We start from the raw sequence: 24,844 nt of genomic DNA, 5'->3' as shown, positions 1-24,844 counted from the left end.
AGAGAGAGAGAGAGATGACAGAGAGAGAGAGAGAGAGTGAGAGAGAGAGCGCGAGAGAGAGAGCGCGAGAGAGAGAGAGCGAGTGAGAGAGAGAGAGAGCGAGAGAGAGAGCGAGAGAGAGAGAGTGAGAAACAGAGAGAGAGAGAGAGAGTGAGAAAGAGAGAAAGAGAGAAAGAGAGTGAGAGAGAGAGATGAAACATGGGACAGCCTAACATATGTGACATCATCTCTCCTCTATAGAGCACTTGAAGTGAGAAAAATATTGCCCAATACAATCGTAACCTTTTATAAAGACGGGGCAGCACTCAATCCAGGCTTAGTTTGGGAAAACATACTCATATATCATGTAATACCCATATGGGGATTGAGGGAGGCAAAAAGGGGATGCTGTTCAATCAAAAACATTATCTGGATGTCTCCAGATTTATACATAAGTGAGTCATGCTGAGATCACGGTCTCATTTGCAGATGAGTCCTACATGAACACATCAATACACAGCAATTACACCATACATACTGTATCATATGAAACAAACAAATTGTTCAGTAAAAAAGGCCCCCTAACGTCCGCCTGAATTGCCCTAGAGGCACCAACTTGAAGGACTTTTGGAGAGCGTTCCATATACTGGAGCAGTGGTCAGCAGCTATGCCTACGGGCTGGGAGACCCACAAGGGACGTTGCTGTTTGCCACAACATATACACTACATACCATGTCAGTAAAACTTCTGCATACCAGGGGTGTATTCACAGCGGGAGGACTTACCTGAACTAATCCAATAACAAAGATTGATTTTCGATGCAAACATTTTCCTATTTGCACTAATGAATACACCCCTGTACACCAGCCTTGATTGAACAAAGTCCCTGAGTGTTTGATCGCTAGAGGCTCAGCGCTGCATTAGGATGGAAGAAGGAGTCAATTAAAAACTGATCTTGAAGTAAAAGCCACTTGAGGAAAGTAATCGTCAAAGTGTTCCGAGCCAACGTCAGAACAACGTCAGAACAACGTCAGAACAAGTACAGGGAAACAAAGGACTAGCTGAACCTGTGGCTGCAGGGAGGCTGTGTGTGTGTGTGTGTGTGTGTGTGTGTGTGTGTGTGTGTGTGTGTGTGTGTGTGTGTGTGTGTGTGTGTGTGTGTGTGTGTTTGTGGCTGCAGGGAGAAAGGGAGCTGTTTTGAAGTTGACTAACATCATTATGGCACTCTGTGGAAAATAAAAGTAGAGTGCCGCTTGTGTCTTCCTCACTTGTGTCTTCCTCACTTGTGTCTTCCTCACAACAATATTTGATGTCACACTTTGTGCTTTCCCCACACATAAAATGAACTGAAAGGTCTATCTATTTTCCAAGACACTCGTTCTTCTACTATTCATGAAGAGATGATAATAATAATCATTCAGGCCCCATATGGTGTGTGTGTGTGTGTGTGTGTGTGTGTGTGAGTGTGTGTGTGTGTGTGTGTGTGTGTGTGTGTGTGTGTGTGTGTGTGTGTGTGTGTGTGTGTGTGTGTGTGTGTGTGTGTGTGTGTGTGTGTGTGTGTGTGTGTGTGTGTGTGTGTGTGTGTGTGTGTGTGTGTGTGTGTGTGTGTGCGTGAATGTGTGTGTGTATTGCAGATGTGATTTGGAATCCCGCTGTCGTGAAAAAGTAGCCCTGCCTACAACTGTAAGTCCAATGTCAATCTCACACCAGGAAGGAATTTCCTCTTGGTCTAATGGTAAAGAAGTTGTTTTCCAGAGCGGTAGACCGAGGTTCATGTGTGTGTGTATCTGTGTGTATCGCTCACCTCTTGGCCAGTAGCTGTGAGCGTGTTCCTGAGGGTGATATGAGGCTGACCTCCAGATCTCCTCGTCGTGGATGGACAACCAGTACCTTGACCACCACATGTTCTACGTAGCTCACATGCTGCTCCGCCTGCTCTGTACACCCTGTGCTTGTGATGGTGTTGTTCAGGCTCTGGTCTGCACGGATGTACCTGGCAGGAAGGGAAACAAGGTCAACTAGTTAGTATGTGTGGGCTGGGTAGTCTAGCAGTTAGTGCTGCTGTCTCTTACACACAAATATAGAGGTCTGCTGCCATTGGTTAAATATAGAGGAGTGACATTGGTTAAAAATCCTACAATGTGATTTTCAGGATTTTTTTTTTCTCATTTTGTCTGTCATAGTTCAAGTGTGCCTATGATGAAAATTACAGGCCTCTCTCATCTTTTTAAGAGGGAGAACTTGCACAATTGGTGGCTGGCTAAATACTTTTTTGCCCCACTGTATATACAATTTCAGTTCCAGGGTAAGTGTCAGGATCAGCAGCTATATACAATGTCAGTTCCAGGGTCAGTGCCAGGATCAGCAGCTATATACAATGTCAGTTCCAGGGTCAGTGCCAGGATCAGCAGCTATATACAATGTCAGTTCCAGGGTCAGTGCCAGGAGCAGCAGCTATATACAATGTCAGTTCCAGGGTCAGTGCCAGGATCAGCAGCTATATACAATGTCAGTTCCAGGGTCAGTGCCAGGAGCAGCAGCTATATACAATGTCAGTTCCAGGGTCAGTGCCAGGATCAGCAGCTATATACAATGTCAGTTCCAGGGTCAGTGCCAGGAGCAGCAGCTATATACAATGTCAGTTCCAGGGTCAGTGCCAATACCATATTTACATGGGTCGGGCAGCTGTGACACAGCCTGTAATATTATACACAGCCTGTATATTTACTGGAGTGGTAGGGGTAGTACTGTATGTATAGGGATAGGGTGACTAGGCGTCAGGATATATGATAAACAGAGTAGCAGCAGCATATATGATGATTGTATGAGAGTGTGTGTGCATGTGTAGAGTCAGTATGAATGTGTGTATGGGTTATTTGTGTGTGAGCAAATGAACTGTGTGTTTGTGTGTTACAGCCTGAATTAAAATGATGTTTTTTCTTCTTCTCACCCCTCCACACAATACCCCTTAATGACAAAGTGAAAACATGGTTTTTATTATTTTAGCAAATTTATTGAAAATGAAACACATAGATATCTCATTTACGTAAGTACTCACACCCCAGTTAGAATCACCTTCGACAGCGAATACAGCTGTGAGACTTTCTGGGTAAGTTTCTAAGACCTTTGCACACCTGGATAGTATAATATTTGCACATGATTATTTTTTTAATTCTTCAAGCTCTGACAAATTGGTTGTTGATCATTGCCACCATTTTCAAGTCTTGCCCTAGATTTTCAAGCAGATCTAAGTCAAAACTGTAACTCTGCCTCTCAAGAACATTCACTTTCTTCTTAGTAAGCAACTCAAATCTAATTTTGAGGGGATAGTTCAGAGCGACATTCAAACATGTTGCTGTAGAATAGATGTTACGGCGGTTGTCATTCTTTGCTTTCAATGATGGGGCGGCAGGGTAGCCTAGTGGTTAGAGCGTTGGACTAGTAACCGGAAGGTTGCAAGTTCAAACCCCCGAGCTGACAAGGTACAAATCTGTCGTTCTGCCCCTGAACAGGCAGTTAACCCACTGTTCCTAGGCCGTCATTGTAAATAAGAATTTGTTCTTAACTGACTTGCCTAGTAAAATAAAATAAAAATGATACTGAATTCCTAGCTGCAGACTAGTAATTCATATCAAAGACTTGTTCTTATTCTGTCGGTATCGATAGTCTAAGAGTTTAACCACGTGGTATGGTTAAAAGATTCAGCAATGGTCTGCAACCTTTGTCCTCTCGTAATGGAGAAAAACATGGTCTGTTGAGAACCTCTTAAAGTTGGGGTTTATATTTGGAATTGCAGAAAAGGACCTGTCTCAGGATGCCCGACCCTAACTGGTGTCACGACTTCTGCCGAAGTCGTTGCCTCTCCTTGTTCGGGAGGTGCTCGGCGTTCGACGTCACTGGTCTTCTAGCCATCATTGATCCATTTTTCATTTTCCATTGGTTTTGTCTTGTCTTCCCACACACCTGTTTTCAATCCCATTCATTACCTGTTGTGTATTTAACCCTCTGTTTTCCCTCATGTCTTTGTCAGAGATTGTTTTATTTGTCAGTGTTGTTTATTTGTTGTGTTGGTGCGCGACGGGTCCTCGTACCCATGTTTGTTCATGTCTGTACTTTTAGTGTTATGGAGCATTGTTCCGTGGACATTTATTAAAAGACTCCGTTTACACTCCATTTTGACTTCCCTGCCACCTATACACACGGCGCTGACAACTGGACTCATGGGCGGTCCTCTGATTTAGTTCAACTTGGAGTTTCCTTCATTAAACAGTCCAAAATCACATTACACAATTTTACAAACAGTATCATCCTCACTCATTCATCTTATACAACAATTAGATGTAAAACCTCATATCTGATGCTATTATATAAACAGCGTTATGGTAATGTGGCCGCACCGTCTCCCATGAGCTTCACCAAAATGTAACAAACGGACCAGTTCGTAGCTGAATTCTTCACCAATCTTTTATACCTTCTCCGGAACATAAATGTTGTTCACACCTTAAGTTCTGTGAGGTGGAAAACATGATGAAACTTCACTCTGTCTCTATACTGTGTGGCCATGAGGCAGGGTCTTCCCTAGGAATTACGACCTCACTGACCACAGCAGCCTGGTTGTAGGAGCAGAGAGAGGGGGATGGTGCTCGCTGTACCCAAAGAGGGCAACGTCATGACAGTACATAGAGCACTGTGACGGAGAACTGTAATTTATTAGGTCATTTGAGACATTATCAACAGTAAAAAACTCTGAAACATTTTACTGCACCATACTGTAAATCAAAGTTTCCCAAAGTTGGTTCTGTTTTTCAAATGGTATTGTAATTCTACCCCACAGAATACAGTACCGTACTGTATATTTTGAGTGCCAAAACCCATTTTGTCCACTAGTGGGTGCACAGTATTGTTATTTCTGTCTCATTAACATTTTGTGAAGCATACCTCGTAAGAGGCTATATTTGTTGCACCCATGAGCGAAAATGCTGTACCAATTTTACTCCTATGTGGTTAAAGTGCCCCATCAATGAAACATATCTAGGGAACAGATTGGACTGGCAGAAAGTCTTAAACCTTAAATGGTTCATTTTGCCATGTCCTTTTGGTCTGTTTGCCCTGCAGTCGCTGCCAGTTTGGAAGTATTTGTTAAGGCCTCTAGAAGTACAAGTGATATAAAACACAACATATTCATTGATACTGTTTGCTGTAATGTGGAAACACTTAGCAGCCAAACTGCTTGCACTAATCCCACAGTAAAATACTGTGAAATACAAACCCATCCCCTCATTTCATGTATTCATTCATGTATTCATTCATTCATTCCGATTACAGTAACATTGACTTTATTTTACAGCATAATAAAGTAAATGTTACAGTATTGTACTGTGTGTCATTACACAGTACTTGCTTTGATACCATATTCATATTATAGAAGGTGTACTGTAATATGAAATACAGAATGTTACTGACCACCGAGCTGCTTGTAAGCTACTGTCAAATTCATGGTAACCCCCTTACAGTGAGCATTATAAAGCTGTCAAATTCATGGTAACCCCCTTACAGTGAGCATTATAAAGCTGTCAAATTCATGGTGACCCCCTTACAGTGAGCATTATAAAGCTGTCAAATTCATGATAACCCCCTTACAGTGAGCATTATAAAGCTGTCAAATTCATGATAACCCCCTTACAGTGAGCATTATAAAGCTGTCAAATTCATGATAACCCCCTTACAGTGAGCATTATAAAGCTGTCAAATTCATGATAACCCCCTTACAGTGAGCATTATAAAGCTGTCAAATTCATGGTGACCCCCTTACAGTGAGCATTATAAAGCTGTCAAATTCATGGTAACCCCCTTTCAGTGAGCATTATAAAGCTGTCAAATTCATGGTAACCCCCTTACAGTGAGCATTATAAAGCTGTCAAATTCATGGTAACCCCCTTTCAGTGAGCATTATAAAGCTGTCAAATTCATGGTAACCCCCTTACAGTGAGCATTATAAAGCTGTCAAATTCATGGTGACCCCCTTTCAGTGAGCATTATAAAGCTGTCAAATTCATGGTAACCCCCTTTCAGTGAGCATTATAAAGCTGTCAAATTCATGGTAACCCCCTTACAGTGAGCATTATAAAGCTGTCAAATTCATGGTAACCCCCTTACAGTGAGCATTATAAAGATGTCAAATTCATGGTGACCCCCTTACAGTGAGCATTATACAGCTGTAAATGCATGTTCAGGTTTTCTCTTTTTCCCCACTGATCTTCTCTCACAGCCTCTGGTGGGCACATCATCAAATCAAATCAAATGTATTGGTCACATACACATGGTTAGCAGATGTTATATCGAGTGTAGTGAAATGCTTGTGTTTTTAGTCTCCGACAGTGCAGCAATATCTAACAAGTAATAGGAAGGAATAAGAATATATAAATATATGGATGAGCAATGTTCAAAGCAAGTTACTAGCAGAAACATTTCTGCAACAAAATGCCAAAGGCGTATTCATGTGTTTTCATAGGCAACACATAATAACAGTTATATTTCCACTGATCTACGAACACATCAGTTTAAAGACATTGAATCACAGTTGCTTTGTTTATGACCCACAGATGGCAAGTCAATAACACTGATTTGGATGACAGAACTATGTCCCCATCCAAAATGTGTAATCCCCCCCATCCAGATGCACACAGGCACACACAGGCACACACACACAGGCACACACACACAGGCACACACAGGCACACACAGGCACACACAGGCACACGCAGGCACACGCAGGCACACACACACAGGCACACACAGGCACACACACAGGCACACACAGGCACACACACAGGCACACACAGGCACACACACACGCACACACAGACACACACAGGCACACACACGCACACACAGACACACACAGGCACGCACACACGCACACACAGGCACGCACACACGCACACACAGGCACGCACGCACACACAGGCACGCACAGACAAAGGCACAGGCACAGACGACACAGACACACGCATTTGCACACGCACACACACACACACACACACACACAGCAGAGATATAGTCATCTCTCTCATGAAACCTGACAGGATATTTTCCACTACTCTATTGGACGGAGGTGGATCAGCATAGGCAATCAATTGGCTCAGCCTCCAGGCTAATGAAAATCCAACTGAAGACCAACAGGCCTGTGTGTGTGTATGTGTGTGAGTGTGTGTGCGTGCGTGCATGCACGTGTGTGGGTGAGTAAGTGAGAGGGAGTCTGTGTGTGTGTGTGAGAGAGAGCAGTGAGCATTATAAAGATGTCAAATTCATGGTGACCCCCTTACAGTGAGCATTATACAGCTGTAAATGCATGTTCAGGTTTTCTCTTTTTCCCCACTGATCTTCTCTCACAGCCTCTGGTGGGCACATCATCAAATCAAATCAAATGTATTGGTCACATACACATGGTTAGCAGATGTTATATCGAGTGTAGTGAAATGCTTGTGTTTTTAGTCTCCGACAGTGCAGCAATATCTAACAAGTAATAGGAAGGAATAAGAATATATAAATATATGGATGAGCAATGTTCAAAGCAAGTTACTAGCAGAAACATTTCTGCAACAAAATGCCAAAGGCGTATTCATGTGTTTTCATAGGCAACACATAATAACAGTTATATTTCCACTGATCTACGAACACATCAGTTTAAAGACATTGAATCACAGTTGCTTTGTTTATGACCCACAGATGGCAAGTCAATAACACTGATTTGGATGACAGAACTATGTCCCCATCCAAAATGTGTAATCCCCCCCATCCAGATGCACACAGGCACACACAGGCACACACACACAGGCACACACACACAGGCACACACAGGCACACACAGGCACACACAGGCACACGCAGGCACACGCAGGCACACACACACAGGCACACACAGGCACACACACAGGCACACACAGGCACACACACAGGCACACACAGGCACACACACACGCACACACAGACACACACAGGCACACACACGCACACACAGACACACACAGGCACGCACACACGCACACACAGGCATGCACACACGCACACACAGGCACGCACGCACACACAGGCACGCACAGACAAAGGCACAGGCACAGACGACACAGACACACGCATTTGCACACGCACACACACACACACACACACACACAGCAGAGATATAGTCATCTCTCTCATGAAACCTGACAGGATATTTTCCACTACTCTATTGGACGGAGGTGGATCAGCATAGGCAATCAATTGGCTCAGCCTCCAGGCTAATGAAAATCCAACTGAAGACCAACAGGCCTGTGTGTGTGTATGTGTGTGAGTGTGTGTGCGTGCGTGCATGCACGTGTGTGGGTGAGTAAGTGAGAGGGAGTCTGTGTGTGTGTGTGAGAGAGAGCAAGAGAGAGCAAGAGAGAGCGAGAGAGAGAGCGAGAGAGAGAAGAAGAGAGAGACAGCGAGTGTGTGTTTGCATGCATGTGTGTGTGACAGAGTGTGACATGTCACACTGACGGACAGATTGTCACCAATCAATAATAAAAGCAGTGTCACGTTGCCAACAGTCCACAATGCCCTCCAGTGCTGCTATACGTGACTGTGGCTACATCCCAAATAGGTCAAATGTAGTGCACTATCTAGTGAATAGGCTGCCATTTGGGAAGCATCCTGTGTTAAGAATCTGTGGCAGGAACACAGTCTTTGATGGATGTGCTACTGTACATAATCAAATCCTTATTCCTCACTAGACATTTGACTTCTATTATCAGGAGGCTCCTGATCCTATCCAAGGGAGTCATATGAGGTGATGACATTTGGACCGCTGACAGGCAGGCAGGGTGGTAGTACAGTAAATCATGGAAGATCTAAGTTGATTTTGGTTTAGCAGACTGACACACACACGTGCACAGAATACCCTGTTCATATTGAGTGAGATGTTTTTTAGAGAGGGAAGTGTTCAGAGACCTTTGTTAGGGGTGACCTGAGGATATCTTGTTATCTCCAGGAACAGGGTTGGAGTTAAAACCTACAGGACAGTAACTCTACAGGAACAGGGTCGGAGTTAAAACCTACAGGACAGTAACTCTACAGGAACAGGGTTGGAGTTATAACATACAGGATGGTAACTCTCCAGGAACAGGGTTGGAGTTAAAACCTACAGGACAGTAACTCTCCAGGAACAGGGTTGGAGTTAAAACATACAGGATGGTAACTCTCCAGGAACAGGGTCGGAGTTAAAACATACAGGACAGTAACTCTCCAGGAACAGGGTTGGAGTTAAAACATACAGGATGGTAACTCTCCAGGAACAGGGTCGGCGTTAAAACCTACAGGACAGTAACTCTCCAGGAACAGGGTTGGAGTTAAAACATACAGGATGGTAACTCTCCAGGAACAGGGTTGGAGTTAAAACATACAGGATGGTAACTCTCCAGGAACAGGGTCGGCGTTAAAACCTACAGGACAGTAACTCTCCAGGAACAGGGTTGGAGTTAAAATATACAGGATGGTAACTCTCCAGGAACAGGGTTGGAGTTAAAACATACAGGACAATAACTCTCCAGGAACAGGGTTGGAGGTAAAACATACAGGATGGTAACTCTCCAGGAACAGGGTCGGAGTTAAAACATACAGGATGGTAACTCTCCAGGAACAGGGTTGGAGTTAAAACCTACAGGACAGTAACTCTCCAGGAACAGGGTTGGAGTTAAAACCTACAGGACAGTAACTCCCCAGGAACAGGGTTGGAGTTAAAACATACAGGATGGTAACTCTCCAGGAACAGGGTCGGAGTTAAAACCTACAGGACAGTAACTCTCCAGGAACAGGGTTGGAGTTAAAACATACAGGATGGTAACTCTCCAGGAACAGGGTTGGAGTTAAAACCTACAGGACAGTAACTCTCCAGGAACAGGGTTGGAGTTAAAACATACAGGATGGTAACTCTCCAGGAACAGGGTTGGAGTTAAAACCTACAGGACAGTAACTCTCCAGGAACAGGGTCGGAGTTAAAACCTACAGGACAGTAACTCTCCAGGAACAGGGTTGGAGTTAAAACATACAGGATGATAACTCTCCAGGAACAGGGTTGGAGTTAAAACATACAGGATGGTAACTCTCCAGGAACAGGGTCGGAGTTAAAACCTACAGGACAGTAACTTTCCAGGAACAGGGTTGGAGTTAAAACATACAGGATGGTAACTCTCCAGGAACAGGGTCGGAGTTAAAACCTACAGGACGGTAACTCTCCAGGAACAGGGTCGGAGTTAAAACCTACAGGACAGTAACTCTCCAGGAACAGGGTTGGAGTTAAAACATACAGGATGGTAACTCTCCAGGAACAGGGTTGGAGTTAAAACCTACAGGACAGTAACTCTCCAGGAACAGGGTTGGAGTTAAAACATACAGGATGGTAACTCTCCAGGAACAGGGTTGGAGTTAAAACCTACAGGACAGTAACTCTCCAGGAACAGGGTTGGAGTTAAAACATATAGGATGGTAACTCTCCAGGAACAGGGTTGGAGTTAAAACCTACAGGACAGTAACTCTCCAGGAACAGGGTTGGAGTTAAAACATACAGGATGGTAACTCTCCAGGAACAGGGTTGGAGTTAAAACATACAGGATGGTAACTCTCCAGGAACAGGGTCGGAGTTAAAACCTACAGGACAGTAACTCTCCAGGAACAGGGTTGGAGTTAAAACATACAGGACAGTGCTCCCATACTCCTGTGAAACACCTTCACTTGAAAAACAAGTACTAGTAATAGTATGGTTTGTCCACTTCAAAATAGTCCGCATTATTCCAAGATAATTCAAGAAATCTGTCATAAATTTTGCCAAAGAAATCTTAGTTGCGCAACATCTAACTAAGATGTTAGCATGAAAACGATTTGTCTCACGTTGAAGAATCCCTACTATTGACCAATCACCGTCGAAGGGGTGTAGACTTCGGCTACCAACTTCGACTTGCTTCGAGAAAAAATGTAGTGCACACGAACAGCCGAAGACCTTAGCCCGAAGACCAAAACAGACAAAGACGTCACAAAATGTTGTCATAATATATGCACTAACTGTTCCGAACTCTTTCAGGTGTAATGCATGCGGACGCCTTAAGAGAGGGGGGAGTAGGGGTTGATTTGGGATAGGGCAGTGGTGGATATTATTGTCCACTTTAATATTCCATCTTATTCCCCATCTCAATTAAAACCCAGCTGACCTCTAACCTCTTAGAGCTGATTGAGGACTGTTTTTATTGGCTAAGAGCCACAGTATGAGATTGGTTCTCTCATTGAGATTGGTTCTCTCATATTCATTGCGAAAGATGCACAATGCCAGAAAGAAAGAAGCCTATTTCCCAGAAAGAGGTAGAAAAAGCATCTCAAGTATTGCATTTCAATTTAAGAATAACTTTCTGTGAAAGCTTCTATTGAAATGTGAAGATAATATATTAAAGCCTTTCAAAAATGATTTTCTAAACAAGAAGATTGCCTTGAACATCCTTGAGAAAAAAGTAAGCTCTGAACCTATTCAATGTGTCTCCGTTGCAAAGTGGTGAATGTTTAAAAAAAAAATGGTTTCCTCGAATCAAAGCAATGTTTTCTCTTTCCTTCCTGTTTTTCTGTGAAGGACTGAGTCAGAAGCAGTATCACTGTTATGCAAGCCTGGGGCCACTCACAAATCAAAGACAACCAGACATGTGAAACATACTGCTACCCTAAAAGCCACCCTTTTCTGAAACGACTGTATTATAGACTGCATGGGGTGTTAGAGGAGAGTTGTGTTACTAAGGGAAGTACCCAGGCAGTGACAGAGTGAATAGAAAGCAGACAATATGAAATTGAATTATTGTCACATATCATTGGCTAACTGACTTCCTACACTCGTAGAAAAAAAGTGCTACCTGGAACCTAAAAGGGTTCTTCGGCTGTCCCCATAGGAGAACCCTTTGAAGAACCATTTTTGGTTCCGGGTAGAACACTTTTGGGTTCCAGATAGAACCCTTTCTACATGAAACCCAAAAGGGTTCTACCTGAAACCAAAAAGGGTTCTACCAGAAACCAAAAAGGGTTCTCATATGGGAACAGCCAAAGCACCATTTTGGAACCTTTTTTTCTAAGAGTGTAGGACAGACCATAAAAGCACATCGCACTGGGCACAGAGGTCAATTCAACGTCTATTCCACATTGGTTCAACGTAATTCCATTGAAATGATGCGGAAAAAACATTGATTCAACCAGTGTGTGACCAGCGAGAAAGCACTGATAATTTCTTTACATTCCAGTGAAGAGGGACTCCGGGATGCTGGCCTTCTAGGCAGAGTTGCAAAGAAAAAGCCATATCTCAGACTGACCAATAAAAAGAAAAGATTGAAATGGGCAAAAGAACACAGAGGAACTCTGCCTAGAAGGCCAGCATCCCGGAGTCGCCTATTCACTGTTGACGTTGAGACTGGACAGAGGAACTCTGCCTAGAAGGCCAGCATCCCGGAGTCGCCTCTTCACTGTTGACGTTGAGACTGGACAGAGGAACTCTGCCTAGAAGGCCAGCATCCCGGAGTCGCCTCTTCACTGTTGACGTTGAGACTGGACAGAGGAACTCTGCCTAGAAGGCCAGCATCCCGGGGTCCCTCTTCACTGTTGACATTGAGACTGGACAGAGGAACTCTGCCTAGAAGGCCAGCATCCCTGAGTCGCCTCTTCACTGTTGACGTTGAGACTGGTGTTTTGCGGGTACTATTTAATGAAGCTGCCAGTTGAGGACGTGTGAGGCGTCTGTTTCTAAAACTAGACACTTTAATGTACTTGTCCTCTTGCTCAGTTGTGCACCGGGGCCTCCCACTCCTCTTTCTATTCTGGTTAGAGCAAGTTTGAGCTGTTCTGTGAAGGGAGTAGTACACAGTGTTGTATGAGATCTTCAGTTTCTTGACAGTTTCTCGCATGGAGTAGCCTTCATTTCTCAGAACAAGAATAGACTGATGAGTTTCAGAAGAAAGTTGATTTGTTTCTGGACATTTTGAGCCCTTAATCGAACCCACAAGTGCTGATGCTCCAGATACTCAACTCGTCTAAAGAAGGCCAGTTTTATTGCTGTGCTAACATAATTGCAAAAAGGTTTTCTAATGATTAGCCTTTTAAAATGATAAACTTGGATTAGCTAACACAATGTGCCATTGGAACACAGGAGTGATGGTTGCTGATAATGGGCCTCTGTACACCTATGTAAATATTCAGTTTTAAAAATCTGCTGTTTCCAGCTACAATAGTCATTTACAACATTAACAATGTCTACACTGTATTACTGATCAATTTGATGTTATTTTAATGGACAAAAAATGGACAAAAAGGACATTTCTAAGTGACCCCAAACTTCTGAATTGTAGTGTACATTTAGTTCCATTAAACTGGTTAAAATAACACGTCTGCATATTTTTGCTCTGCAAATACACAGGATCACCATTTTGTGTAGCTACAGGAGTTACTGTCCTGTAGTTCTTGCTTTACACATTTGCTGTTCTCACCCACACGCAACCAACCAGGGATCTGTATGGGTTTTGTGTGGCAGGAATAAGTTGAGAGGTTCTGGCCCATGGACAAACACACACAGACACACACACACACACACACACACACACACACACACACACACACACACACACACACACACACACACACACACACACACACACACACACACACAAGCCATCCTCCCCTCTGATCCCTGTGCATCTCAGGAGCAACGTCTAGGAATGATGAGAAACTATTCTCTGTTCAAATGGAACACTAGTGCCACAGCTGCAGTACCAGAACATAGTGACACACATAGCCCAGCAGCTCCCCTGTGCACCCGTAAAAAGTGTCCCCAAGTTTGTGCCAGGCACAACAGCACCATGGTGATGATAGCTAACACGACTCAGCTCGGTCCATTGTCAAACTTGGCAGAGTAGGAGTCAATCCTATGATAAGGGAATGGAAAGAAGCTCACAGCGTTTGATATTTCCCCTCTTTTTGAGCGTTTTTGGCAGTGTAAAAACCAGTGGTCTTTGAAATGAACCATTAAAGGGGCAATCAGCAGTAGAAACTAACTATTTTTCTGTTAAAAAAGCTGAGGGATGGGGCTGGAGAGATGTAATGAATTAAAATCATAAACAGTGCTATGGATGCAAGGACTGACCATCCATGATATCCACATTATAGTTTTAACCATGTTTTAAGGCTATATAGTGTTTGTTTACATTTACATTGTTGACAAACATTGGAGTAAAACAAGCTTATATTTTGGGTTCTGATGGGGTACAACAGTTGATCTAAGCTCATGAGGCATATGTTATATGCTATATTTTATGTTATATTTTTCAAGAATCAATGGGTACATATCAGTCCAAAAATGGATGTAGCAACTGCTGATTGCCCCTTTAAATGCAAAGTGGCTCCCTATGTGTCCACAACTAACTTCTGAGTGGGTTTTTTCTTCTGAGCCAGTTTTCACTTCTTATTCTCTTGCTTTTTTGGAATGGAATGACATCTTCACATCGTTACATAAACAAACAACAGCCATTTTGTTTCTCTCAAGTCAAGTGGATGGCAGCCAGGCAGTCACTGACCCTAGATGGATCCAGTTTTATCTCCTATAGGGAACAGGGCTCAAACGTAGTGCACTATATAGAGAATAAGGATTAAATGTAATGTACTTTGTAGGGATGAAACATAATGCACTATATAGGGAATAGGGCTCAAAAGTAGTGCACTCACACAAACAAAACAAACACACACACGCACACACACACACACACACACACACACACACACACACACACACACACACACACACACACACACCTCACATACCCCTGGATCCACTCTGATGATTTCCACCCCAAAGAGTGTTTTGCAACTAGCTGAAGGTTAGGGTGTAGACAAGTTCATCCGGCGATAAACAACTCTGTTTTTATTATCTTATAATATATAATAATAATAATAGTCAGTGCCTCTATGTGCTTCATAAACACCTAGACGCTACGCATATTCAACAGCCTGCTATGAGCTCATCATGCATAGACATCCCCCAATTACTGACCATATCCTCCTGATGAAAATAAACAGATTTAATTACAAAGCATTATAATCATCAGATCCCTGTTTTCACATATTACAGTTTATAACAGCTAGAATATAACACTAGTGGTATGTGAGGGAGGAGGACGTGTGTGTGTATGTGTGTATGTGTGTGTATGTATGTTTGTATGTGCGTGTGTATGTGTGTGTGTGTTTCTGAATGTGTATGTGTGTGTGTGTGTCTGAATGTGTGTCTGAATGTGTATGTGTGTGTGTGTGTGTGTCTGAATGTGTGTCTGAATGTGTGTGTGTGTGTGTGTGTTTCTGATTGTGTATGTGTGTGTGTGTGTGTCTGAATGTGTGTCTGAATGTGTGTGTGTGTGTGTGTGTCTGAATGTGTGTCTGAATGTGTGTGTGTGTGTGTGTGTGTGTGTGTGTGTGTGTGTGTGTGTGTGTGTGTGTGTGTGTGTGTGTGTGTGTGTGTGTGTGTGTGTGTGTGTGTGTGTGTGTATCCAGTAGAACAAGGACTTGTTTGAGCTCTATCCATTAAGAGTTCTATCTGAAACATTCTGAATCCTTCACCAAATATACCACAACCCTCCTGAATGGGTATTTGAACATTTTTTTAAATGTTTTCCGAATGTTACAGGTTGTCTTGGCACAAAGGGAACCACATAACTGGTAGGGCGCTGCTTCCTCACCTGGTACGTCGTTCAGACATCCTAGTACAGGTGTGCTGGGTAGGAACACTCCTCCACTTCTTAGCCTCCACCACCATACCCTCCGCATCCACCAGCCCAAAGCCATACAGGTGACTCACTGAGAGAGAGGGAGGGGTGGAGCGAGAGAGAGAGAGGGAGAGAGAGAGAGGGAGAGAGAGATGAGAAGGAGTTAGACCTGTGTCTAAATGGATGAGTGAAGCTTCTAAAGAGAAAGCTGCCCTAAATGATTACATTCCATCTTTCTGTTTTCCTTTCTTTAATTCCGTGGGAGGGCAGGGAGGAAGCATATCCTGAACTGGTGTAACTACTACACAGCTGATGATGGATTTATACCAAACAGTTCAAATGTTACACCTTCCTCTCCAGGTGAAGTGATGAGAGGTACCAGCCCTAATCAAACACACACACTCACACGTACATACACACACCCACTCAGCTCTACAGTGTGCCTTGTGAGTCAAAGGAGAGCAATTACGTAGAAATCATAAACCAACACAAGTGCTGGAACAGAACAAATATGTGCAATGGCTGAGGGATCTCTGAATACTGGGGGATCTCTGAATGCTGAGGGTTCTCTGAATGCTGGGGGATCTCTGAATGCTGGGGGATCTCTGAATGCTGAGGGATCTCTGAATACTGGGGGATCTCTGAATACTGGTGGGTCTCTGAATGCTGGGGGATCTCTGAATACTGCAGGATCTCTGAATGCTGGGGGATCTCTGAATACTGGGGATCTCTGAATACTGGGGGATCTCTGAATACTGGGGGATCTCTGAATGCTGGGGGGGGGGATCTCTGAATGCTGGGGGATCTCTGAAGGACCAAGTTAACGAACACTGCCATACAGTATAAGACAGCGGAGGCTGGTGGAGGAAAAATGCCTGTCCTCCCCATCTCTCCCTCCACCAGCCTCCACTGGTACAGGAGGAGTCCATTGTACTGTAGCTACCTCTGTGTCCGGCTGCGTTGGTCTTCCAGTCGTTGGCCTTCAGGTGGACAGGCCTGGATGTCTTGACCAGCAGGTGCTGGATATCTCTCCAGCTGACCAATGGGCTGGAACAACATAAATAAATGTGTTGCAGCGTGCCCTGATGAACACGACCCAATACATCCAGTTTTCATGACTTAGCTTGTGGTTTGTGCCCGGGTCTTAAGAAAATCACAAAGAAGGCAGTAAGAAATGACAGCTGTTTACCCATATTGTTTTCCTTATACAGTATGGCCAAAAGTAGAAAACTATAGAAATAAGTCAAATGTATTTGCACAAGTCACTCACAAATAGTTTGACGTTTTACTTCATTTAAATCATTTAGAAGATCAATTCGCTCATTAAAATCTGATGTAGAGCGATCAAATGAAATGTACCCCATTCTGCAGTCGTATCATTGTGTATCATTGTCTAATTGTGTATTAAGCACGTAATTAGAGCAGTAAAAATGCATGTATTGTCAAACCCGTGATCTACCACGGCTGTCAGCCTGTCAGCATTCAGGGCTCCAACCACTTTATAATTGAGTATTACGCACATAGTGTATATCCGGGGCTCCTCCCACTGTCTAGGAAACAACTATGAGCTACATGACCCAGTAACAGCAGTAAGATAGAACACCATTAACACATCTAGTTAGTATTCCATCTATTATTATCTTCAATTATTCTCTGTTATCTACAGACGTGGGAATAGTCTAATAGTCCCTGATCCACAGGTGCAGAGCTACTGAAGGTGTGAACACAAATCACCCCTGCTACTACCTGAGTTCCTCAGCTCAAATGTATGTGTGTGATGCGTGCATTTGGCGTGCGTGCCAAAACATCCCATGAACCGTTCTCCTAAAAGAATGTGGACCCTGAAAAGGGATGTCCTTCCACAGTAATGAACCAGTTATGAGAAAAACGCCACGATGTTGAGACTCCAGAGTCTGTGCAATGTCAAGATAAGACCTCCTTGACAGGACAGATGTCACTGAAAGGTCTAATCAGACAGACGGACGGACGGACAGATGGTAGACAGAAACAAGAAAAGAGGGATGGAGGGATAGGGTAGAGAGAGAAAGAGGGATGGAGGGATAGGGTAGAGAGAGAAAGAGGGATGGAGGGATAGGGTAGAGAGAGAGATGGAGGGATAGGGTAGAGAGAGAGGGATGGAGGGATAGGATAGAGAGAGAAAGAGAGGTGGAGGGATAGGGTAGAGAGAGAAGGAGGGATGGAGGGATAGTGTAGAGAGAGAGAGGGATGGAGGATGGGTAGAGAGAGAGAGGGATGGAGGGATAGGGTAGAGAGAGAGAGGGATGGAGGGATAGGGTAGAGAGAGAGAGGGCTGGAGGGATAGGGTAGAGAGAGAGAGGGCTGGAGGGATAGGGTAGAGAGAGAAAGAGGGATGGAGGGATAGGGTAGAGAGAGAGGGATGGGGGATAGGGTAGAGAGAGAGAGGGATAGTGTAGCGAGAGAGAGGGATGGAGGGATAGGGTAGAGAGAGAAAGAAGGATGGAGGGATAGGGTAGAGAGAGAGAGGGATGGGGGGATAGGGTAGAGAGAGAGAGGGATGGGGATAGGGTAGAGAGACAGAGGGATGGAGGGATATGGTAGAGAGAGGGATGGAGGGATAGGGTAGAGAGAGAGAGGGATGGATGGATATGGTAGAGAGAGAGAGACATGGGGGGATAGGGTAGAGAGAGAGAGGCATGGGGGAATAGGTTAAAGAGAGAGAGGGATGGAGGGATTGTGTAGAGAGAGAGAGGGGGGATAGGGTAGAGAGAGAGGCATGGGGGATAGGGTAGAAAGAGAGAGAGAGAGAGGGATGGGAGAATAGGGTAGAGAGAGAAAGGGATGGAGGGATAGTGTAGAGAGAGAGAGGGATGGAGGGATAGTGTAGAGAGAGAGAGGGATGGAGGGATAGTCTAGAGAGAGGGATGGAGGGATAGTGTAGAGAGAGAGAGGGATGGAGGGATAGTCTAGAGAGAGAGAGGGATGGAGGGATAGTCTAGAGAGAGAGAGGGATGGAGGGATAGTGTAGAGAGAGAGAGGGATGGAGGGATAGTCTAGAGAGAGAGAGGGATGGAGGGATAGTCTAGAGAGAGAGAGGGATGGAGGGATAGTGTAGAGAGAGAGGGATGGAGGGATAGTGTAGAAAGAGAGAGCGATGGAGGGATAGGGTAGAGAGAGAGAGGGATGAAGGGATAGGGTAGAGAGAGAGGGGTACTGACTTGGCCTCCAGAGTGAGAGCGATGACCCCAGCCACCATGGGAGCCGACACAGAGGTACCAGTGTGGCCATCAGTACATCGCTGCCGCAGGTCTGTGGTCACCTGACAGAAGGGAAAACGACAGAGATTACATCTTATTCACTCATCATCTTTCTTTACATTCATTTCTTCTTGAGTTAGAATGGCTGCCACAAAGACTGACACTCAGAAATGTGTTCCCTAAACCACACAATGCACTGTACAATCAGTTGCCTGTCGAGACACACAAACTATATCAATACAACATACATTCTATTTACAGTAATATTTACAGTTATTTACAGTAGTGATGACATAATAATGACTAAGTACAGGAACTTGTTTTTTGGCATCTTGGGTTATGTCCTAATACTCTTATGCAGCTTCCTTTTCTTGTTCCCTTTGCCACTACACTCTCACTCACATACAACATTCTCACAAATCAATAGTAATGACGGCAAGGAGACAGCAATGAGTGGAGGCTATTTGGGACTCTTGGCGAGGAAAGACCAATTGACTGTTAACTGGATGCCGGAGCAGGGAACACATAGCCCAGGCTTGTTAAAGTACATGACAGATGGGTGAGAGGAGAAGGGCAGAACCTCGCCGTAAACCCTGCCACCCACCACCAGGAAGAGTAGCTGCTTTTGCAGCGGCTAATGGGGATACTAATAAATACCAAATACCACCACTGCCCCACCATGTGTACTGGGCTTGGGCCACAGGTTCAGCTTCTGCTCAACTCAGTAAATATTATTCTCAATTTGGTCCCTGTAAAAACTAACCAGGACACCCACAGTGTTGGTCTAGACCATAGGCAGGGGAGGGGGCAGCGAGAGGTACAGGATCCACAGCCCCAGAGGGCTGTATCAAGCATCTTGACAAATATGTCCCCTGAGCCCAGGAGGTCAGAGCCCCACCCAGAGTTATCACACCAGGGCCTTAAAGGGATAGTTCACCCAAATTACAAAATTGCATATTACATTTACTTTCTTTACCTTGGAAGCAGTCAATGAGAAACAGCTAGACACACTTGTTGTGTTCACCTATGCCCCTGCTACAGTTTGAGATGATTTGGACCAGATTTGTTTTTACCACGTCATGCCGCGCTTTTTGAAGGATACTTCTACTTTGGGATACATTGACTGTTGTAGGTTTGTTAGAAAATGCTTATGTTAGCAGTTAGTGGTAATGGCTATGTATACCAAACCTAAGTGTGGATTTACGTCTCCTTGTCCCTGGACTGCTTTCAAGTTAAGTAAACACATTTATAAGTTTGTAATTTTAAAGAATTGTAAGCGAGGGATCTCTGAATGCTGGGGGATCTGCTAACTCCCATACGGGAGTTGGACTGGTCTCTCCCGAGCCCATACGGGAGTTGTACTGGTCTCTCCCGAGCCCATACGCGAGTTGGACTGGTCTCTCCCGAGCCCATACGCGAGTTGTACTGGTCTCTCCCGAGCCCATACGCGAGTTGTACTGGTCTCTCCCGAGCCCATACGGGAGTTGTACTGGTCTCTCCCGAGCCCATACGGGAGTTGTACTGGTCTCTCCCGAGCCCATACGGGAGTTGTACTGGTCTCTCCCGAGCCCATACGGGAGTTGTACTGGTCTCTCCTGAGCCCATACGGGAGTTGTACTGGTCTCTCCCGAGCCCATACGGGAGTTGTACTGGTCTCTCCCGAGCCCATACGGGAGTTGTACTGGTCTCTCCCGAGCCCATACGGGAGTTGTACTGGTCTCTCCCGAGTAGCGATGAGCCAAGGTCGTAATTCGGGGAGAATTATTATGTTTTAAATACACTTGAGGCCAAACCACCCTGAACACGCCTGATATTTTCTGATCTCAGTAGCTTCGCAGAGTCGGGCCTGGTTAGTACTTGGATGGGAGACAGCCTGGAATACCTGGTGCTGTAAACTAAAATAAATAGAAATAAAAGCTCTAGCCTATGCCTCCACCAATCCACTACTTTCAGATTTGTGGAATGTAGTGAACACAACCCTGACATTTAATTGAACTAGCATCCATCAATATAGCATCTCTAAACACAGACCTATCTATCTTTTGTCCAAGTTTCCACCCACAAAATACTCACTATCTGTTTTATCTCTACCTGTAAGCCAGCAAAACATTTGAATTTTATGAAAATTCAATGAACTACTTACAGGGCCTTCAGAAAGTATTCATACCCCTTGACTAATTCCACATTTTGTTGTTTTACAGCCTGAATTCAAAATGTATTTAATCATTCTTTTCCCTTACCCATCTACAAACAATACCCCATAATGACAAAGTGAAAACACGTTTTTTAGAAATTTTGGGCCAGGTTAGTACTTGGATGGGAGACGGCATGGGAATAACAGGTTGCATCAGCAAAGAAAATGTATTTATATCTAATAATTGTTTTGCAAATGAAAATGAAATACAGAAATATGTCATTTACATACAGTACCAGTCAAAAGTTTGGTCACAACTACTCATTCAAAGGTTTTTCGTGATTTTTACAATTTTATCAAAATATATTTTATATATGAGATTTTTAAAGTAGCCACCCTTTGCCTTGATGACAGCTTTGCACACGCTTGGTATTCTCTCAACCAGCTTCATGAGGTAGTCACCTGGAATTAATTTCAATTAACAAGTGTGCCTTGTTAAAAGTGAATTTGTGGAATTGCTTTCCTTTTTAATCTTGGTAAGCACCCCCAGTGTATATTTGGCCTTGTGTTTTAGGTTATTGTCCTTAATTAATCTCCAGTGTCTGTTGGAAAGCATACTGAACAAGGTTTTCCTCTAGGATTTTGCCTGTGCCTAGCTCTATTCCGTTTATTTGTATCCTATAAAATCCATAGTCCTTGGTGATGACAAGCAGACCCATAACATGATGCAGCCACAACCATGCTGTAAAATATGAAGAGTGGTACTCAGTGATGTGTGCTGGATTTGCCCAAAACATAACACTTAGTATTCAGGACATAAAGTTAATTTCTTAGCCAATTTTTGGGCAGTTTTACTTTAGTACCTTATTCCAAACAGGATGCATGTTTTGGAATATTTTTTATTCTGTACAGGCTTAGTATTGTGGAGTAACTACAATGTTGTTAATCGATCCTCAGTTTTCTCTTATCCCAGCCATTTAAACTCTGTGACTGTTTTAAAGTCACCAATGGCCTCATGGTGAAATCCCTGAGCGGTTTCCTTCCTCTCAGGCAACTGAGTTAGGAAGGACGCCTGTGTCTTTGTTGTGACTGGGTGTATTGATATACCATCCAATGTGTTATTAATAACTTCACAATGCTCAAAGGGATATTGAATGTCTGCTTTTTTTAAAGCCTATCTACCAATAAGTACCCTTCTTTGTGAAGCATTAGAAAACCTCCCTGGTCTTTATGGTTGAATCTGTTTGAAATGCACTTCTCAGCTGAGGGACCTTACAGATAATTGTATGTGTGTGATACTGAGATGAAGTAGTCATTAAAACTCTTCTTAAACACTATTATTGCACAGAGACTGAGTCCATGCAACGTATGTGACTTGGTCAGCATGCCTCTCCTCTGTCAAGCACAAGCCTGGCTAAATATTATCCTAGTCCAGCAGCAACCTTTCCTCATTAAAATGGATGGTGGATATTTGTTAAAAAGAGCAACACAAACAGCACATTTGAGATGTGTCCAAGTTGTTGACGCTGTCATAATTCCAGTAAGGGGAGGCCATCTCTGTGTAGTTGGGGGAAAACAGTGTGTAGTTGATGGATGTGGCATGTCTGTGCTTTGGCAACGCTTCACCATTCCCTTATCCCAGAGGACATCAAAAACATGATATGGGGATAGTGTTGTGAGTGTGTGTGTGAGTGTGAGTGTGAGTGTGAGTGTGTGTGTGTGTGTGTGTGTGTGTGTGTGTGTGTGTGTGTGTGTGTGTGTGTGTGTGTGTGTGTGTGTGTGTGTGTGTGTGTGTGTGTGTGTGTGCGTGCGTGCGTGTGCATGTGTGTGTGTGTTTAGGAATGCCAGAATGAATGATAGCATGTTTCTGAAAGAGAGTGAGAGTGTGTGTGCATGTGTTTGAGTCTGGCCACTGAACTGTATCATAGCAGTCTGAATGTTAATCTGCTTAGATGTAAATGTACATTTGACAGAATGAAGGATGCCATAATAATGTGTACTAGCGTTCCTTGGCTTTTATGGTTTGTAACCCTGCAACTAAACAGCCTTCCTTCCATGGCAAAGCAGACAAAGGCACACTTGATTTAAACATCAACACTCCCTCAAAACTCAACTATTTTCCTTCTGTAAAACTTGCCACGAAGAGCAGACCTCCAAGTACTAGGGCTTGCACTCACACACAAGCATGCACGCACACACACGCACGCACGCACGCACACACACACACACACATACACACACACACACACACACACACACACACACACACACACACACACACACACACACACACACACACACACACACTTACTATCTTCCTGTCATAGAACTCCCCGCTGCTGTAGGTGGTGGCCAGTGTGGAGGAGCAGACCTCCAGGTACCAGGGCTTGTTGCCGTTCTCTGTGGTGCTGGAGATGGAGATGGTGTAGATGCTGTTGGTGTAGCCATCACATGAACAGTGGTCGCCCTGGCGACCGCCGTTCCCCGACGCCCAAACAAAGATGGATCCCAGACCCTTCCGGCCCTGTTTGAGAGGGAGAGAGGGACAGATGTGAACTAAGATGGAGTCCAGACCCTTTAGGTTCCTGTTTGAGAGGGAGAGAGGGACAGATGTGAACTAAGATGGAGCCCAGACCCTTTAGGTTTCTGTTTGAGAGGGAGAGAGGGACAGATGTGAACTAAGATGGAGCCCAGACCCTTTAGGGCCCTGTTTGAGAGGGAGAGAGGGACAGATGTGAACTAAGATGGAGCCCAGACCCTTTAGGGCCCTGTTTGAGAGGGAGAGAGGGACAGATGTGAACTAAGATGGAGCCCAGGCCCTTTAGGTTCCTGTTTGAGAGGGAGAGAGGGACAGATGTGAACTAAGATGGAGCCCAGACCCTTTAGGGCCCTGTTTGAGAGGGAGAGAGGGACAGATGTGAACTAAGATGGAGCCCAGACTCTTTAGGTTCCTGTTTGAGAGGGAGAGAGGGACAGATGTGAACTAAGATGGAGCCCAGACCCTTTAGGGCCCTGTTTGAGAGGGAGAGAGGGACAGATGTGAACTAAGATGGAGCCCAGACCCTTTAGGTTCCTGTTTGAGAGGAAGAGAAGGACAGTTGTGAACAACTGAGCCAAACAGAGAAGATCAAGCTGGTTACTCATCCATCATAGTTGTTGAGAAATACAACTTGAAAAGAAGATACCCGAGTCTGCACAGTTTGGTTCAGCACGATAGTGTGAAAAGCATATCAGTAGACATTGAAAGTTGATTTGAAAAATACGTATTTCTCGTTAAAACTATCTTCACTGTAGATGGGCTTCGTACACCCCCCCCAAAAACACTTTTCTCTTTGTTATGTAATGTGCTCTTAGCGCTCCACTGAATCAATGCAATCCAGCAATAAGGACCATTTCACTTTGTACTTCTGGGGGCGCTAAACAAGTGGAATTGCATTTCCTTATTCGTTTCATTTGGGTTTCATTTGATCAAATGTTTGGTCTAAAGTAGTGCACTATATGGCCCAAAGGGGGTCATCAGTAGTGCACTATATGGCCCAAAGGGGGTCATCAGTAGTGCACTATATGGCCCAATGGGGGTCATCAGTAGTGCACTATATGGCCCAAAGGGGGTCATCAGTAGTGCACTATATGGCCCAATGGGGGTCATCAGTAGTGCACTATATGGCCCAAAGGGGGTCATCAGTAGTGCACTATATGGCCCAATGGGG

General features: G+C 44.3%; 1 protein-coding gene across 3 annotated transcripts in view; it reads right to left on the bottom strand.

Moving 5' to 3' along the window:
- pcsk6 (proprotein convertase subtilisin/kexin type 6) overlaps positions 1 to 24,844 on the bottom strand; it is an 89,697-nt gene that overhangs the window by 38,995 nt on the left and 25,858 nt on the right. For all 3 annotated transcript variants that reach the window (XR_004206696.1, XM_031812362.1, XM_031812363.1), the window contains 5 exons: positions 23,446 to 23,658; positions 18,962 to 19,062; positions 16,708 to 16,811; positions 15,738 to 15,855; positions 1,784 to 1,972 (listed from right to left, as the gene is read on the bottom strand). Coding sequence is in view for 2 of the 3 variants with exons in the window: in XM_031812362.1 (XP_031668222.1) it covers positions 1,784 to 1,972; positions 15,738 to 15,855; positions 16,708 to 16,811; positions 18,962 to 19,062; positions 23,446 to 23,658 (725 nt within the window). In the remaining variant the exon portion in view is untranslated. The remainder of the gene's footprint in view (positions 1 to 1,783; positions 1,973 to 15,737; positions 15,856 to 16,707; positions 16,812 to 18,961; positions 19,063 to 23,445; positions 23,659 to 24,844) is intronic.

The sequence above is a fragment of the Oncorhynchus kisutch genome, unplaced genomic scaffold, assembly GCF_002021735.2.
Source record: "Oncorhynchus kisutch isolate 150728-3 unplaced genomic scaffold, Okis_V2 Okis03b-Okis08b_hom, whole genome shotgun sequence".
Taxonomy (NCBI): Eukaryota; Metazoa; Chordata; class Actinopteri; order Salmoniformes; family Salmonidae; genus Oncorhynchus; species Oncorhynchus kisutch.
Note: the sequence above shows the minus strand (reverse complement) of the source record. Positions and strands in the feature narration are given on the sequence as shown.